Source organism: Lagopus muta, chromosome 6, assembly GCF_023343835.1.
Source record: "Lagopus muta isolate bLagMut1 chromosome 6, bLagMut1 primary, whole genome shotgun sequence".
NCBI classification, from domain to species: Eukaryota; Metazoa; Chordata; class Aves; order Galliformes; family Phasianidae; genus Lagopus; species Lagopus muta.
The window spans coordinates 43,969,553-43,989,002 of record NC_064438.1 but is presented as its reverse complement, the minus strand read 5'-3'; the positions used below and the strand labels follow the sequence as shown (position 1 = coordinate 43,989,002).

The window sequence follows — 19,450 nt, the reverse complement described above, 5'->3', positions numbered from 1 at the left end:
AGTAGGGCCAAATGATGGTACTATAAGGTCAGCAAGTGCATGATATTGCAAGATCTCGGTTTTTTGCTTTGTCATAACGACTTTTCCAGGTCAAATGATAACCCATATTCCACCTCCATCTTGACCAATCACCAGGTTCTAATTCTCTATCCTTTTGGATAGCAGCTTTAGGTACTCTGTGGCTAGGTATTATCAATGTTTCCTGGTTGGAAGGCAAATATGCTATTCGTTCTTTTGATCAGAGAAAATGGGAACAGGATGCAGAAATGCATATTCTGGTAGAATGTGCAGTGCAAACATTGCAAAAGTCATCCAGACATGGTGCTAAAAGTATTGCTTCTCTAGGACACTCAGATTAGGCAGAATGATTGCAAGGAAATTAGGGAACTGTGCTCTATGCTGCTGAACTGAAGAAACAAACAAGTTATATAATGGTTTGGATTTGAAGGGACCTTTGAGATCATATAGTTTCAGCCCCCTTGCTATGGGCAGAGATAGCTCCCACTAAGCCAGGTTGCTCAAAGCCCCGTCCAGCTTGGCCTTGAATGCTTCCAGTGAGGGGGTGCTTCCAGTGAGCCTCTCTGGGCAACCTTTTCCAGTGTCTCACCATCTTCACCTGGTTTGGTTTGGTTTCACTGTTTTTGTGTGTGTAATTAATTGAGAAATGATGAATAGTTGATATAAATTTCTTGTTGTTTCCTTTTAACAGTCAACAAGTGTTACCAACAGGGGTTCTGATGTATGAAAGTTAGTGGACTTAATGACAAATCAGTATTGAGTATGAAGAAAACACACAGTGGGTCTTTTTTTTTTTTTTTTTTCTTACCTAACTTCGGCAGTTTTCTATCTAATTTCTTCCTTAGAACTCTGCTTGTAATAAACATCTGCTTTCCTTTTCTTGGCTCTGTTCAGCCTTGGAGTTTTATCAGTAGACTGCTGTTGCTTGGAAAGAAAACAAGATCTAAAGGATAAAAGTACTTCATAGAATAAGAAGTTGGAATTTTTATGAACCTCATTACAGATTTATTCCAGAGTGTTCTTGATTTATGAAGAACTTTGTCACTTACATTATGACTTTTTAATATTGAAATTCAATTGTAAGAAAAGACTTAAAAAGATACAGATATCTGAGTGTTCAGAATTATTTCAGGAGATTGAATTTTGCAAGGGACAGCAAAAGCTGCTTGAGACAAGAATTTAAGAAAGAAATAACTAATTTTCAAAAATTGTTCTAGAAATTCAATATTTCATATTAAAATATAAAGTTCATTAAATAATAACTATTTAATAATGCATCTTTTATTATTTTTGATCTTCTAGACAAAAAGCTAAGAAATAAATATAATTGAAAATCCTGTTCATAATTTGTTATTTGATGGGTTGTAATTTTTCTTCAGAAAGTACTGATAATTTTGTGTGTTTTGAAATGTTTTCAGTGAGCCGTCTTACCATCTGAAGGTATATTCCAGTGCTAGATAGTGGAGGTTGTAAACATTCTGCTGTACCACTGTATGCATTCATATATACATCTATGTCCCTAGTCTTGTCATCATAGGGGTTCAAAGCCTGGTTTTACTGTGCACAATGGAGACAAAACCACAATTTTGAAGAACAAACTGCTGATTTTGCAGCTAACTTAATGATACAGCAATCATCAATTTATTTGAAATACAAACATTACAAATGGTTTTCACTAAGCTCAGTTTGACTGTGTTTTCTTTACTCTTTGGGCAGGTAGCATGCAAAGAAATGTTTCATTTTCTTTTTTAGTCTCCTTCCTTTTTCTTCCTTCCCTTCGTCCCTCCTTCCCTCCTCCCACAGTTTAAGGAAGAGTGAACAGAGCTATACTTTAATAGCTTCATGTTGGCTGCTGCTGGGATGAGGGGCTTGGAATTTCTAACTTTTTGGTTTGTTTTCACTTCTGGATGTTTCTTCTAGATAACAGGTACTGAGAAAGATGTTAGAAGAGGAAATAATGCTTGTGTCAAAAGAAAGTAGTATCATGAAAAATTTATTATTTTTATGGCTTTGTCTCAATATATCAAGGTTAACAGTTGAACCAAATGAGGCCCAGAACTACTTTAAGCTCAGAATTTTACCAAAATGCCCCCTCTACCAGTCACAGTATATGTGTTTTAATAACAGTTTAAAAATATGCTGTTTGACTGTTTGATTTTTTTTAATGCCTCACAATAGCACTGAGCACTATTTCTAATTTTAGAAGCTTGCTCTCATTAGTGCAGTACATTGATAGCACCTGTTTTAAACTCCGAATCTGAGTCTACGAATGTAAAACCTGACTTTTGAAATATTTGCTTTTTTGAACACTCTTCTTTAAAGGACCTGTCAGGATCTCTCCCCAAAATGCTAGAAGCATGAAGGATAAGGGAGGAACAAAGTTGCATGGCCCAAACACATGTGCTTTCGTCATTAGCAAGGTACAGCATGACCTCATGTTGACCTCAAAGGTAAATCGCTAACAGGGAACAATTATACATGCCTGTGCAAGCACCTTAGTTTTGAGCATAATCAGAACAGTAATTTCAGTATATAGAATAAAATTAAATTCACAGCTCTTTCTGTCTTTCACTTTCTCTCTCTTATCTCTCTCCAAGTCTCTTCTTGGGAGAATGTTGTGGGTTTTTGTGTGTTGTGAAAGGGAGTTACTTTTCTAGAGGACATAACAAATTCCTAAATATGAGAAGCACGAAGGATCTTTTATGTAATTTAGTCACACTGTGCAGCTTATAGTGAATTGCTCTTCTTTACCTAAAGGTTTCGTTTGTTGTTAGAGTGTTGATGTTGCAGCCTTCAGAATGAATGTCTATATTGTGTAGCTTTGAAATGGAGGGATCGTTTAGACTAAGGAATATTTTTAAGATATTGACGTATTACTTCTTTGTGTGCTTATGTTAAACTACCACACAAACTTACAACTTTTTTTTTTTTTGTAGAAGACTAAATATTCTGTAGCGTTTTGTGATATAGCTCTACATATTGTTTAGCTAGCAGTTCTGAGCTATGTGGAGAAGAATTGCTGCCAACATCTTGGAAGATTAGCCATATTTGTCCCATATTACTTGTACAGTATAATTATTTGATACAAATTTTACTTTCTTTTTTTTTTTAATAGAATGAGAGAGCATATTCTTTCTGTGGAACAATAGAATACATGGCTCCAGATATTGTAAGAGGAGGAGATACAGGACATGATAAGGTATGGTCTAAGTTTATTACCACAAAAAAGTGAATTATTCAGGCTGTTGTTCATTTTGAGGTGATTTTTGATATAGAATAAGATGGTGCCTTACTTAAAAACATGCATTGTTTCAGGTTATCCTAAGATTAATTATTTATTGCCTTTATTTAAAAACATCAATATAATTTATTTTTATTCTAAAGTTAGTTTTTAATCTAAGTAAAAGGTGTATTTCTAAAGCTATGAAGGCTGTTTTTCTTATATTCATATCTCATTCTAAACATACAGTGTGACAGCAAATTTAACTCATACTTCCTTTTACTTAAACTGTTTAGTTTAGAGTGGAAAAAACAACTGCTTTGTGACTAATTCTGATACGTTTTTTTAATTGTACATCAGGTAAGTCTATTATCTTTCAAGAGGTCTCAAGGGAGTTATTAACATATGATCAGGAAGTGATTTCAGATTATCCAAAAAAATGCAGTTTAACTTGAGGCACAAGTTTTAATACGAATTACAGTGGCAGTAATTAATGGCAGAGCTTAAGATGACCATAATTCACAGACGATATTTGAAACAAGACCATCTCCACCAGCTCTACTCCATAGGCAGAATTCTACATTATTTCTAGATAAATTATAATGATTACTTGGTGCACTGAAAATTTTTTGACAATATCTGATATTTGATGTTTAGTTGTAGATTGAATTGATTTGTTGTTCTGTAGGGTGTTCTTGAATATAGTTGATCACATTTCTTACAACAGACTTTTTAAGCACTGGAAAATTTTACATCACCCTCTATTTCCTTTTCTTAAATTACTGGACTCAGTTTGACTTTGCCTTAGAAGGTCCTTTCTCCTCTCTTTGTTCATTCTGCATCTCTTTTTATCTGAATTTGCACTACAGTGGGCACAGTACTTCAGCAAAGTGTTGGCAGTTTGAAGTACAGCAGATTGCCTCCCTGATTCTTTTATTAAACATGAAATAAAGTATGACTTATCTTTCCATTTAGTCTTTGTCTCACACCTATTTTTGTTCCACTGTAGCCTCTGCATTTTTTTCTGCAGTACTGCTTGTGTGATCGTTATTAAAAATACAATTTTTCAGATTTATGAATCTAAGGTCCATTTCCTGTACTCTGTATTTCCCCTTAGTTTGATCATGCCTATTTCAGAGTATCTCTGCAATGCATTGGTCACTTTCGAGTTGTGATTTTTTTTTTTTCTCAAGTGCTTACAAATTCAGCTCTGTTGCTGATTTTAAAAGCCATCTATGTTCTGTTATCTTTGATTAGTTCTACTTGATGATACTTTCATGAGATATATAGCAGAGCTTATAATGTGCTATAAGAAATAGCTCAGCAGTTTGCAAATTATTGCCGACTGTTTAAGGGTTATCGTTTTCAGTTCTGTATGTGCTGGTAATTGTTTACACCATAAATTCTTGGTTCATCCTTGGTGGTCTTATGTGGCACAGTGTTAGAATGTCATTTTGTATTGACTGCTTAATTAAAACCCAGTTTACAAAGAGAAAATGAGATTGCATTGGTATGCTCTGCTTTTGATAAATCAGTGGTTTTGCTTGTAATCTCTTCTAGATAGATATCTTGTTTGTATTAAAAGCTTGCTCTGGTATTTTTAGGTTTGATTTGGATTGTGCAGATCTTTCTGTTTTTACAAAAGAGGAAAAAAAGTTTATGGAAAATGAAAAATTACTTTTAAAATATTTTTTAAAAGTTTCAGAAGCAACAGTGGATATGAGAGTGCAGAGGTAATTTGAGTATTTTACCTGGAAAAAGTTCTTTCCTTTTAGAAAACCTCTGCTTTCTACCTCCAAGTAACTATCTATCCTTGAAACAGCATAGCCTGCTCCAAATATTGGAATAGACAAAATCAGATACAGTGTACCTATGAATGTCATTATCCACAGCCAAAGGCATTTTTTAACATAGAGCTGCTTTAAAAAATGCAAACAACAGGCTCGGTCTCAAAGATACAGATAATGTGATTATGTATGAAGCCAAAAGATCGCATTACTGGGGAAGAGTAAGGTGAAATTCTATAGCATTTTCAGGTGTCCTGATTAACTGTTAACTGAGATCTGTTGCTCTTTGGAAAGAGTGCTTTTCAAAAGTTCCTAAAAGCTCAGGTTCTTCTAATTCTTAGTAAGCATTTGGTTCCTCTGTTACTTTCACTTCTTTTATTTCACAATTGTAAAAACAAATTCTGGTGAAAAACAGAATGAATCTTTATTAGCTAATGGAAGGACTTAGCTTGAGAAATTAGTTGATTTTGAAACTCTCTGCTCAGTTTTAAGTTATTTTAGCATAGAAAACACATCCAGTCATTACTGCTTTCGTTTAAGCCTTATTGTGTCCAGGTTTGTCTTTGGAGAGATAGGCGGGCTGTTCTTTTTGCTGGCTACTTTGTTTATTGGTTACTTTGCTTAGTTCCTCCTTTTGTTAATGATTTTATTTTGCTGCATCTTAACTTAGTTCTTGTTGTTCTATAGGCTGTTGATTGGTGGAGTGTTGGTGTTCTTATGTATGAATTGCTAACTGGAGCATCACCATTTACGGTCGATGGAGAGAAGAATTCTCAAGCTGAAATTTCTAGGTAAGGTTCAAAACAGCACGTTCTACATGCTTCCTCACAAAGTGATGCTTGTGCTGTAATACATATTTAGTGAGAATTTTAATCTAAAATTTAGGAATAAAGAGTTACCAGCTTAATGATTCATGTGCTCTGGTTCTGTTGGAATGTTATCTGAAAGCAGATAGATTAGTTCAGTGGTTTGTTGAGGTTAAAAAACTGAAATTGACTTTTATGAAAGCTTTGTTTAAGCTACAGTGGAACCCACAGTTTTGTGGCTGGCTGGCCCTGTTGCACATTTACAGTTAAAAGGGAAATAAAATGAAACATTATATGTGAATAGAATTATCACATTCAACATTTTGATATGTAATGAAAAATATTTAGCTATGGAGATTTTTATCTTGTCTTGCTAGACTCCTCCATCACATTTATAACTTTAAATTATCAGTATGAACCCTATTCTCGCCTTTTTCTCATGGGTAGTATTTATTTTGCTCGTGTATAACATGAAACAAAGAATGTGACCCTTTCTGGCCATACTTAGATTTCTGAGAAGAAATGAGAATGACACATGGAAATGAAATAACCTATACCATTAATATATTTTATGTGTCAAGTTTTCCTGACTGTCAGCTTCCTTATGTTTGGTAATCTGTACTCTTTAAGGTTTGGTTTCAATACCGAAGCATTTAAAAAAGACAGTACAATAAGATAGTTCCCGATACCTTACTGAGTTTTCTCCTAGAAGGAAGCATTTCCTGTGATTAGCTTAATCTTGGAGCAGAAGGAGGTGAAGGCTAAAATTGCACAAATTAATAACCGCTGTTAAGGTCAATTTGGAAGTCCAGACTAACAGAGGTCTTGCTCTTTTTTGAATATGACTGCTGTGTTTCTGACTCTCTGTTGAGGAAGTCTGAAGTTACAATTGGTAAGAGAAGTTACATGAGTCATGTAGATGATTTATTAACTTCTGTTATAAGTTCAGAAAATTTACTGGAACGTTGAGATATGCACTTTGTTTTCTGTGTGTCTATCAGAACAGAAAACTCATAGAACCACCTCCAGAAGTTGTTCTTGGTGGGAAAGAAGAATCCAGTTACAAAACAAATGTCCAGGCTTCATTCTCAGTCATTATGGAATTACACTCAAATTAACTCTGGCTTACTTGAATTTGGGAGTTTGTTGATTTCTCACTTTTGTTATGTCTAAATGAGACTCTGAAGTCTGGATTTCTTAAATTATTTTTTAAAGAAAGCCTTGACTAGAACTTTATAGATACAGTTTGTCCACAAAACAAGAAAACTTCTTAGTACTGGTTAACTACTAAATTACTTAGTACTTAGTTCTACAGGGTTCTTGGTACCAACTGTCTTGGTAGGTCCTCATGAGTTCTTTAATATCTTACTTTCCTGATAGTTTATGATTAAAGTCAAAGTTGCAAGGCTGCTGGATCCATAGCTAGTAAACTGATCTCTGACCAAATGTTAGTTGTGGCAAGTTTACTGCCTTCTTCTGCCCATGTATTAATATTGGTATGCGTTTTTTTTCTGGTTGATGTATATGCTACACACTCGTTTATGCTATACAGCATCTCTCCATGGATATCATTTGATCTTTCTAGTTTCATTTCCTCTCTAAAATTATGAAAAACTGAATTGCAGATAATGTCATCAAATATCTGTAGTTGCCAATAGTGATGAAATGACTGGCACTTGCACAGGGATAAAAGCTGTTAGAAGCTTCTTTATTGATGGCAGCTTTCCAAGCAGAAATTGTATTCCCTAAGAGTAGACTTACAGAGTACGGTTTCCTCTTCTCTTTCTTCTCTTATTTCTTCTTGTAGCCTTTGATTTTTCTGGGTTTGGGGAAGAAGTCTTGTTCTAAATGAATGCAGACCTTTCTCTTATTTTACCAAGGTGGGAAATAATCTTAAATATTCTATACTGAAATTTTATTCTTGTGTGTGACACAAAGGATATCTGGTTTTAAATATAAGCTTTGATTTCTGTTATCAAATATCTGTTATGAGCAGTTCAGTTGTTCTGTCAGAAATAGTCTCTGTGTTTTATGCTTTTTACTCTGATGAGAGATTGTGTTCAGTTCTTTTATCATAGCACTGTGGACTTTTCCTTCATGGGAAGTGCAATGTAAGCTCATACCTAATTTCTCTCATACTAATTTCTTTGTATTAAAGCCCCTGTCTGTGAATTTATTTATGCTTCAGGGAAGATAGCTGAGACTTGGCCATCTCTCATAAGTACATTTTGTCCACAATTCTGCAGAAAACCTCTTTGTTGTGAAACTGTTTGGAAAAGGTCTATCAAGTTGGGATGACAGTGATGTTCTTTGTTCTCTACCTGTAAAAGACTTAGACAGTAATTACTAGATATTTTCAAGGACAGAGCAGTTGCTAATTTGAACTTCTGATTTGCACAATATTTTCTATAATTTTGTTCTTGTTTGTAAGCAGGTAGAGCTTATAGCTATTTACCTGCAATGCACAGCATTGTCAAACTTTGTAGGGAGCTCGGAGTCCAAGAAATGACAGGCGATAATGCAGTGATGCTTTTCTAACAGATAGAAATGTGTTATATTTCTTGCACAAGAAGCAAAGCATTTAATGCTAAATTTAGTATGAATTGCATCAGTGACGTTGCCTACACATCAGTTCAGGCTTTTAATAAAGCAGACTGTTTCAAGAAAGTTATAACTATCATATCAAGGCCTCTGACTTGCTTAACTTTTATTAGAATTAGGGATGTTCTGTCATCTATGAGTTGGTACGAAAGAATCTGGTATTAATAGTTCTGAGAGGACAGGACATTCAGTAGAGTTGTTTTTAAATGTGAAGATGAAAAATCTTCTTCAGAAGCTTGTCCCCATACCCTTTAATAAGTTTCTAGCTTGGGGTTACTTTCTGTTATCCTCTGAGAATGAGGATGGATATGTATATTTTTGGTGATGCGTATGATGCAGTTATACCAGCACTGATGATAGGCTGTGGTAGCAGTTCTGGCATGAACCTAATGTTCTTTTGGTCAGCTATGGTTTCAGTCCATGAAGAGTTGTACAAGGTTCTCATGAAGCATGGCAATAAAAAGGACAACAAATTTGTCCTTTCAGTTTTCCATAATCTGATGGATTACTCTTTTACCTGCTAGAAATGAAAAACAAACTTTAGGTTCTGAGCTTGGAATCTTTTATTATCATGACTTCCATAGTCAGGTTCAGGCATCTTCTTTCTGGCTAATCCCAGAGGAGGGTGATAGATGATAACTTTCATCTCATAATGAAAACTGGATGATTTCTAAAGAGGTTGAATCTTTCCTTCTTCTCTGGGCTTAGCATAAGATTCTTCTTGTTTAGAGATTAAATTGACCACTGTAGCTTGCTTCTAAGTTGACATCAGTTGAAAATGTGAGATTTTTAGTGCTGCTACAACCTTACGTTGTTTCAATCTCAGTTGATGTTCAAAATCTTTCAGTATGTGCTTACTGGAGTCCTCCGTATTTTAAGTTCTCCATGTATTTGTACTGCCTGAAGTTACCACAGTGAGTGTGCATGTAGGCAATGTGTGTGCCTGCCTTTTTAGAACTTTTTAATGTATCCTTGGGGTATGCTATTTGTGTTCTCGATTTTTTTTCCTTCAGTGTCCTTACCTTTAGATAGTACATTTGGAGTAATTGAAGAATTTGCCTTCTTTATGTAATACATGGGAGCTTCACATACAAAGCTAGTTGTTAAGCAGAATCACGCTTCGGGTTTCCAAGATGTTGAACTTCCACTAATCTCATTTGATGACTTCTAGTTCTTGTGTTGGAAGAGACAGTGAGGTCCCTACCTACTTTCTTTTTGCCATTCATCATTTTCAGGGGATCACTATGCCTGTTCACTTAAAGTCATCTTTTCACAAAGTTGAAAAGTTGTAGCCTCTGTTGTTGTTCTTCATCGAAAATATATTCTGTATCTTTGATTAATTCTGTTACTCTTCTCTGAGTCATAGTGCTTCCTTTTGAGAGGAGGGCACAGGCACTGTACACAATGTTAAGTGTGCAAGCAAACCTCATGTGGTATAAGTGTGTTCTCTCTTTGTTTTCTTCACATTGGAGTTGTATTTTTTGACTGTTGTCAAGCATGATGTTGTTGTTTTTATTAAGCTATATTGTTAGCTATGTGATTTGTTTTGGGCAGTAGTGATAAAGTATGAAGCTAGGATTGTTTTTTCTCTCTTGGATTAAGCTTCTTTCTCAGACTGAAAATTTGTTGTCCTTTTTATTGCCATGCTTCAGAAGAACCTCGTACAACTCTTCATCATCTGTCCTTGCCCTTAAGAAATTTATGAAAGTGTTTGCTTGTATTACTCATTGCTCAGCATTTTTCTTGGGTTAGCTATGAGCCTGTTCAACAGCACTGGTCCCAGCACAACACCCCAAAAATAACATCAACTCAGAATTCTACCTGTTGTAAGAATTGACCATTTACTCTATCCCTCTATTTTGACTTAACTGATTTTGTTTGTTTTGTAGGAGAATATTGAAAAGTGAGCCACCTTACCCACAAGAAATGAGTGCACTGTCAAAGGATATAATTCAGCGCCTTTTGATGAAAGACCCCAAGAAGAGACTAGGTTGTGGTCCAACTGATGCTGATGAAATCAAACAGCATCCCTTTTTCCAGGTGAAGAAATAAAGAATTTTCCCCACATTACTCTATGTTAATGCCTTTGAAATCTATTTCAAAAGAAATTGCATTGATTTGGTAACAAGTAGCTTGCAAGTGTGTTAATTGCACTGGAGTTGATAAGAATATCCATGTGCTTGTACATATGATTTTTGTACACACTACAGCAAGGACATAGTAACTTTTCTAATTTCTTCCAAGTTTGTTCCTACCAGCTGTTTGAAGCAGCCAAAAGCCACATTATACAAACCAGAAGATTTAACGAAAAGCTCTTAAATTATACATTTTGTGTTTTGTTAAAAAAAAAAAAAAAAAACAAACCAAAAAAACCAAAAAACCAGTGCCACAAAATAATTTGAACATTGGTGGAATTCGCCATTAATGATGAACTCCTCTTCCGTGCTTTCCTTTGCCTAATTAAACCTTTAGTCTTGTTTAGTAGATTTTAATTCAATTCAGATTTTAGTGTGTTGGCATTTGATATCAAACAGTGATGTAAGAATGTACTTGTGTACAAGAGTTGTACTGTTCTATACATTGTTGCTAAGATTGTGTGTTTTCTTTGAAAAATACATATTTTTCTGGTACTTATGAAGTTAAATATATTTCTAACTAGTATAAATTTTGTAGTATTTAAAGTTGATAGTTGATAAATCAGACATTTCAAATAAATCAATGTAGTTACAGCACTCAGTATGAGCATATTGGCTTTTTAACTTCTGAATTTCTTCTCATGTCTTCTGTATTTCCTTCCCTTCATGGAGAATCTGACAGATATCTGCATAGCATTAAATTCCTTTATTCAGCATTCGTTTTAAAAGATACTTTTTTTTTTTTTTAATACAGTGCTACTTGATTTTGGTTTCATTTCAGTTCCATTCATTTACGGCGATAGGATCATTTTTTCATGAGTACTGTATGCTCCCCACTTCTAGCCATTTACTCAACTAAGCCCTTCATCTTAGGGCTGTGGAAGCTGAGATTTGTAAACAAGTAGGAATTGGCAATGAAGAGTTCAGGATACCATATACTTGCAGTATGGCTTACAAAAATAAGTGATGTTTCCTGTGAAATAGAGGAAGAAATTCAAAGGTTGTCACACTAGTTGTTTGGCTCATCTCCACTGTTGAATATATTTATATTCTTTCTATGAGACTTAAACATGCATTTGATCAGGCCTTTTCTTAATAAGCTCTGCCAGGAGAGATTTGCCAAAATATGTAGGTAACTGTTGAAACTTTGCCTCTGACATCTTACGCAAAGATTTGTTTGTGGTATAAACAGTATATCCTAGGAATTTAGCCAAATATAATTTGAATGCTTTTTCTTGTGGAAAGTAGCAAGTAGAAGTAAGACTGTATGGTTCTGGATATTTCTTTCCTTAATATTGTCTTCTCTTAAATTTTGATTTCATTCAAGCTTATTCTTCTTTTTTCTTTTTTTTTCTTTTTTTGTTTAGAATATAAATTGGGATGATTTAGCTGCCAAAAAAGTGCCAGCTCCATTTAAACCAGTAATTAGAGATGAGTTGGATGTCAGTAACTTTGCAGAAGAGTTTACAGAAATGGACCCAACATATTCTCCTGCAGCAACCCCTCAGACTTCAGAAAAAATATTTCAGGTATTTTAAGGACTCACGTTCATTTAGAAAAATAAAAATAAAAAAAATCATGCCTTGAGCAATTCCAAGTTTACAGCTTGATTTGCTTTCCCCACATTCTCAGTTACTGGGAATTATCTGTGTAATTTCCAGGGCCAGTTCCCAGGTCTGTTTGTTCAGTGACTGCAAAATTAGTGGGAGCTAACTGCAGAATTGAAAGTAGGTCTTTCAATTACTTTGAGTGCTCTAATTACTAGACTACCACATGCAGATCAATAACACAGGTTTCTTTACCATCTCCTCCACGCTACTAAAGAATGATTTTTACTTAGACTACACAGTCTCATGTCAAACAGGCAAACAGCTCAAATGCAGCCTCAAATTTGGGATGAAAACTGCAGAGGTCACCAGCAGTTTACTGTTTTCTCTGCCCCCTACTTTAAGCAACTTAATGCTTAGTGTAAAGGAATACGGGATCGTATTTTGGAAATGTGTGATTTGTACTGACCATTGAAAAGCCTTTATGTATGTCATAGTAATATCTGACTCATCCTGCAGTGGAAGTCACAGCTGTTCTTGTTATGCCTAAATGGGGCACATCAATAACATGAAGCTTATTTTGTCTTGCCATTTAAGACTGCCTGTTGCTTATATCACAGCATAAAAACTGTTTCGTACCTTAACTTTTATGGGTGTTTGGGGAAGCCAGGTAGTTTGAATTATGAACCTTTCTTATTACTGCAGAATAATTTAAGCAATCAGATTTTTAGCCCTGTTTCCCTGAATTTTTGTATTGTTGCTATTTTACCTACAACTTTGGAGAATTGCGTAACTACTTTCAGAAGAACACCTGATCACAAATATAGTAACAGCACCTCATCAATAGCCAATCAACAGTTTCTGTATCGTGTTATGAATGTTTTAATTTTTTTTAAATTCCATAGAAACTTCTGATATTTTATACGCAGTATTGTAGTTTGTGTGCAACGCTTTCAAGATCTGTCCTTTTCTGATGTCTCTAATTTAATAGGGATATTCTTTCGTTGCACCTTCTATTTTGTTTAAACGCAATGCAGCTACAGTAGATCCTGTTCAGTTTTATGTGGGGGATGAGCGACCTGGAACTACAACTATTGCCAGAAGTGCTATGATGAAGGTAATAATAATATCAAGACTAAGTTAATTTGGTTGACTTGGAACAGCATATAACTTTCAAAGCAGCAATCACAAGCTGTGTTACAGATTACAAAATAGTCATTATGCGTGTATCTTTTCTCTGTAATGGCTCCTCAGATGATCCAAGCATATTATTTGCATGTGGTTCTATAAAGAAGTGGTTAAAGTTTAGTCTGAAAAATGAGATGATTGTCTACTTTTCCAGAAGACCAAGTATAATAACCTTAGATGAACACATGCTATTGTGATGTCTTCAAACTAACAGTTTTGTGAATAAATGTATGTATGAGCTTCTTTGATCCTGTTTGTCTGAACCTGTTGTACCTTAAGCTGTTGTTGTAGTAGTGATGCTTTATTTAGAGACTGTTTTTTTAATAACATAGGATTTACTCTTTGATTGTTAAAATAAAGTTTATGCATTTTGTTAAATACAAATTAAGATTTATATTTCATCAAAAAAGAGAGCTCTTTTCATCTTTAAAATTGTAAAAATACTCACAAAACTTTACTCTTTGTCTTTGACTGTGTATACTAAAAGTATTCTGCAGAACTAAATACAGACAGTTTCCTAACAGGACTCTCCATTTTTTCAACATTATGAACTGGATCTGAAAGAGAAACCATTGGGAGAAGGAAGTTTTTCCATTTGTCGAAAGTGCTTACACAAGAAAACTAGCCAGGAGTATGCAGTAAAAATAATTAGCAAAAGGTATAAATATTCTATAAGACAATAAAAATATTTTCTTTGCTTACTGTCACCCATGGATTAGAATAATGCTCGCTACGTTTTTGAAGGTGGAAAATTAACTTTAAAATGATTTCCTCTTTGACATACCTCTGCAGTATCTACAGAAACATGTAGTAAACTTCTGACCTTTGAAAGAATCTGAGAGTTTTTTGAAACAAAAAATTGTTGTTGTTGGGAGGACACAAGAAGAAGGGCTTTTTCCTGGGTCATGCTTATATTCTATCCCTGATTTTGCTCCAAACCAGAGTTGAGGGTAAAAGGTCCTCCAGTCTTTAGAACTAAATGAACTAAATGAACTAAATGTAGGTTTATGGTAGCTCCTTTTTTTTTTTTTTTTTTTTTTTTTTGCAAGTCAAGTGATTTGTGTAGGACATTGTTTTTGAAAAGTATGTGTACTATATGTAGTTTGATTTGCTTCAGGTCTAATTAATTTGAATATGAGTCTGTGTGTAAAATATAATTAGATTGTGTAGTTTTGCTTTACATCCGTTTCCTGGATGTTCTGAAGGCAGCATTTCAGTGGAGACAGCTGATTCACTTTGCTCATGGATACCATCTGATCTTCTTCCAGAATAGATGCCTCTGGCATTTTCTTCCCAGAGGGAAATAAGGGATTATTTTGGGGTTGACTATAGGTTAATTTTGCTCAGTATTCGTTATTAAATATGTCCCCAGCATGGTGTACAGTGCTGGCAGAAGAGGCAAGGGAAATGTGCAGATGTTCTACTCTCAGCATGATAGTGGTCTTTGTGGTCTCTTGCTCCAGCGCATTTGACTACACCTCTGAATTAAATGTCCACTAGACTTAAGTGTTTGATCACATGCTTCTTGTATGGGAAGAGTGTAAGAAGGCCAGTTTTAAGGTCTGCTATGATTAGTGGTGACATCATTAAAGCTATTAATGGAGCCTATAGAGAGAGATTCGAATGACCAGGCAGCAGCGGTAGAATTCAGTTACCTAAACACAGGCATTGATGTAATGCTATTTTAGAATCAACTGGTGTCCTGTGAGTCCTCCAATTCACAAATCACTCCTGTGACTGCTAGATCTCTTCCAGGCTCTCCTATGCTTTGGCAACTGAATCCTGTTTGAAGTACATATTTTGGAGTGGGATAGTTCACCCTGTAAGCTTCATTAACCAAAATTTCTGTTGTTACACTGAGACTTCGTATGTGCAGTAGACACCTAGGTTGGATATTTTAAGCTGAATTTCTGTCATACGTCCACGCTTAGACTTTTTTTTTTCTGTGCTGTGTGTAGAGCTGCTGATCAGTACTTGCATTTCATCTTAAGGAAAAATCCACCTTAAATAATTATTGTTTTTGGATAACAATGATCACATTAGTACGGACTTTTCACACAGGCCTAGTCTTTTAGAATGGCATCTCTAAATGATGTTACTCACAGGTTCTTTTGCTCTTTTTCCTTCATCTTGGTGGACCAGGCTAAATGAAGGTAAGAAGTGGTCTGTGTACTAACATTTTTCAGGGTTGCAGTTTGTGAGCAGACATGGAGCATGTTTGTGTAGTTCTTAGATGTAGCAGTAAATCTGTTCTCAGAATGACACAAACTAGCCTTGAAGAAGAAACTGTTAAACTGTAAATAACATTGCTCTTAAAATCACACTAGCTCTTGCTGATAGGAGAAGTGTACTAGGTTTTTAGTAACTTCTTTTGCCTCAAAGTCAGACGGTCTTTTACTCCTATCCATCAAAGATACACAACCTGAATCCTATACATGGGCAAGCCTTTTCAAGGTTCTTGGGATGAAAGCTAAAATGAGAAATTCCTCAGTGGTCATGCTTTGTTAGTACAGCTGGATCCATTCAACAATTTAATTTTTTTCTGTTTGTCTTGAAACCCAGAGAAACAACGGAGTCCTGTAAACTTCCCTGAGTTACAGTTTCAGAGCTTCCATTTGCTTTTCATAGTACTGTCTGTCTACAAAACTGAGATGCAAACCATTAATAGAAGGGAAATACTCAGAAAAGTCCAGACACATATTTCAAAGGTTTGTTTACATTATTGAGCCCTTTTAGCCTGTTTCCTAGGTCCACCTTCTCCTAGTAGTTTCTAGGAGGAAACAGTTATCTAAAATGGCTCTTGAATTTGCTAAGGACCTGAAATCACTTCCAGTTTAAACAAGAAAATCAACAGAGGTACAGCTTAGTTCACTTTTTGATTATATGAAGCCTGCAGAAAGGTACAAAATTCTCATTGTGGTTCTGGCCCTAATTAAGAACAACAACACAAAACCATTTCTGCAACCAGAAATGCAGAATATGTGGTGAGAGGTATTCTACCTGTGTTATCCATAAGGCCATTCCCTAAGTTAGTACAGGACTAGCCTTTCTTACTCAAAAGGAGAGAGTTTTGGCAAAAATATTTGTGTATTTTTTGCCCCAAATATGTCAATATATGTATTTAAAGGAAAACAAAGTGGTGTTCTTCTCAGTCAGTATTCATATAAGTTTTCGTAATGTTCAACATGTTGAAATTTTTTGGCTGTAGATATTTAAGTACTTGAAAGAGAATTGTGAGATCATTTTTTACTTTGGAGCAAGACTCTTCTTATTTCTTCCATTTCATATTTTTACAGTCATCTGTTCCGGGTTTCCTATGTATCACATAATTCCTATATAGATTATGTTACAGGTCTTATTTTTTACTAGTGGGAGGTCATTATTTCTACACAGGAGTGGCAGTATTTACTCCTATAAGAATGGAGAGAGTTGGGGCAATAATTTGAGTCTTCAGGATAAAGCTGAGCTAAAAGATATTTGTAGGAGCAGAGGTGAAATCAAATTGCCTTGGTCTAAGGGAAAGGTTTGTTTAAGATAGAAACTGTTTTGTGAAACCTTTTCAGCTTTTGCTGCAGTAATTTACAGTTGCATCAAAAAGTCATTTGATTTGGGTGTGGTATTTCTTAAATGTCCGAACTTGCAGGGTTACATGGATAATTTTTCTCAGGTTCTTTTGAATATGGTTTTAATTATGCTCAAGGGGTTGTAATGTTCAAAAACCTGGATAGCAAACAAACAAACAAAAAAAAATAAAAATGTTACACTCTGTGCAGTTTGCTTGGTAAAAGTGATACAAAATGTTTTCTCAATTTTTTCAGGATGGAAGCGAACACCCAGAGAGAAATAACAGCTCTGAAACTCTGTGAAGGACACCCCAATGTAGTGAAGTTGCATGAAGTTTATCATGACCAGGTATTTTGAAGCTATAATCAGCATTTGCCAAACACATTACTTAGTGTTTTCCAAGTGTGTCTAGAACTTAAGCTTACTATTATTGCATAGGCAACTTTTTTCCTAGGGCTTTTTTCCAATTTTGAAGCAGAAGTTCTGTATTCAAGGGAACTAGCATTTACTTTTTTGCAAATTAAAAATGTATTTGAAATTTGATATATGTGGCTTTTTTTTTCTTGCATGTAAGTAACTTTTAATGGAGATAACCAAATACTTGCTGAATTACTGAAAGTGAAAATAGATATTCTATTTGAATATTTGAGATCAGTTTAAGTTTCATTTACTATCAGATACCTTAGTTGCTATTTTCCTTACTATAATAATATAATAAGCTCCTCAGCATGTAATGGAGATTGGCCCCTGGTTTGAACTATTCTGCAGAGGTCCCTTCCAACCTGAACTATTCCATGATTTTAGTGTACAGTCTTGTAACCTACTATGGGTTCTCTTAACTCTTCACAAATCCCAAACTATCCCCATCATGCTGGTTTAAACAAGGACCAGCAAAATGTTGAAGTGAAGCACTTCTGAAATGAGCTGAGCATGTGAAAAATGACAAGAAAAGTCCTTCAGAGAGGAGGTTCAGCATGGCTTCACCGAGAGAAAGTCATGCCTGACCAGTTTGGTGGCCTTCTATGTTGGAGTGTCAGCATCAGTGGACAAAGAACTCATCCTTGACAGTATCCCTGTGGAGAAGGACCTGGGGTCCTGGTGGATGAAAAACTGAATATAAGCCAGCAGTGCACACTTGCAGCTAGGAAATTAGGAAGTCCAACGGTATCCTGGGCTCCATCAGAAGAGGGGTGGCCAGTGGGGACAGGGAGGTGATTGTCTGTCTCTACTCTGCCCCTGTGAGGCCCCATGTGGAGTACTGCATCCAGGTCTGGAGCCCCCAGTACAGGAAAGATGTGGTGCTGTTGGAGAGCGTCCAGAGGAATGCCACAATCTGGAGCACCTCTCTTATGAAGATAGGTTGAAGGAACTGGGCTTTTTCTGCCTGGAAAAGAGCCTCATTTTGGCCTCCCAATATTTAAAAGCAGTTTACAAACATGAGGGAAATCAACTTTTTACACAGGTAGATAGTGATAGGACAATGGGGAATGGTTTTAAACTAAAGGAAAGGAGATTTAGATTAGATGTCAGAGGGAAGTTCTTTACTGAGAGAGTGATGAGGGACTGGAACAGGTTGCCCAGAGAAGTTGTGGATGCCCAGTCCCAGGAGGTATTTGAGGCCAGGATGGATGGGTAGCCCTGGGCGATCTGATCTAGTATTTAATCTGGTGACTGGTAGCCTTGCCTTTTCCAGAGAGAGGTTGGAATTGGATGGTCCTTGAGGTCCCTTCTAGCCCAATCCATTTTATGATATGATTCTATGATTCAAATTGGATATCAGGAAAAGGTTTTTCACCAAGAGGGTGGTCAGCACCCCTGGAACAGGCTCCCCAGGGAAGTGGTCATAGCACTGAGCTTGCCAGAATTCAAAAAGTATCTGGACTTTGGTCTCTGATATGTGGTCTGAATTTTGGGTGATCCTGTGTGGTGGCAGGAGCTGGACTCTGATTTCTGTCTGTCCTTTCCCACTTGGAAACACAATATTCTGAAGTCCAGAACTGATTGAAATTATCTGGTCTTGATATTTCTCCAATTTGTCTAAAGAAACTCCAGTTTTTAACTTAATCTAATGTCAGTTTGATCGAATTAGTAATCCAACCTTAGAGTATTACTTAGTTATGTTTAGCAAGCCACAGAAAGTTTGCTAGTGAAAATATCCTTATTCTTTCCAACTTTCGTCTGTTCTGAAGATATAAAGAAAAAATGCAAGAAAGGATGTCTGAGAAGCACTACTAGCAATAGGACTAGCAGACACATTGTGCTTCTGAGAAGTCTTACCTCCTTCTGTTTACACAGCTATCCTCCTGTTCCTTAATACGTAAAGACTGCACCTTTCCTTCCTATATATTTCTGTGAAATTGATTTTTTAACCTCTTCCCTTGAGCATGCTTTACTTGACTTTCAAATGTTACATTGTTACTGTATTTCAGGAGAAGGAAATCTAGTAGCCACCACAGGCTTACACCCATTGACTTTTGAGAATGCTGATTTCACTTTCTGGTCCTGATGAAGCTTTCTGGGAAGCATACTGTTCATTCCATGGCAAGAAATTTGAAGTGCAGCCGATGTGTGCTAATGTGTACAT

The 19,450-nt window shown here is 35.7% G+C and overlaps 1 protein-coding gene across 4 annotated transcripts in view; it reads left to right on the top strand.

Moving 5' to 3' along the window:
- RPS6KA5 (ribosomal protein S6 kinase A5) overlaps positions 1–19,450 on the top strand; it is a 126,252-nt gene that overhangs the window by 93,250 nt on the left and 13,552 nt on the right. For 2 of the 4 annotated variants that reach the window (XM_048950098.1, XM_048950097.1), the window contains exons 6-12: positions 3,134–3,217; positions 5,713–5,816; positions 10,322–10,472; positions 11,935–12,096; positions 13,106–13,231; positions 13,827–13,960; positions 17,121–17,214. In XM_048950098.1, coding sequence (XP_048806055.1) covers positions 3,134–3,217; positions 5,713–5,816; positions 10,322–10,472; positions 11,935–12,096; positions 13,106–13,231; positions 13,827–13,960; positions 17,121–17,214 — 855 coding nt within the window. Of the gene's footprint in view, positions 1–2,340; positions 2,469–3,133; positions 3,218–5,712; positions 5,817–10,321; positions 10,473–11,934; positions 12,097–13,105; positions 13,232–13,826; positions 13,961–17,120; positions 17,215–19,450 lie in introns of all 4 variants that reach the window. The other 2 variants (XM_048950101.1, XM_048950099.1) reach the window with 2 other exon arrangements.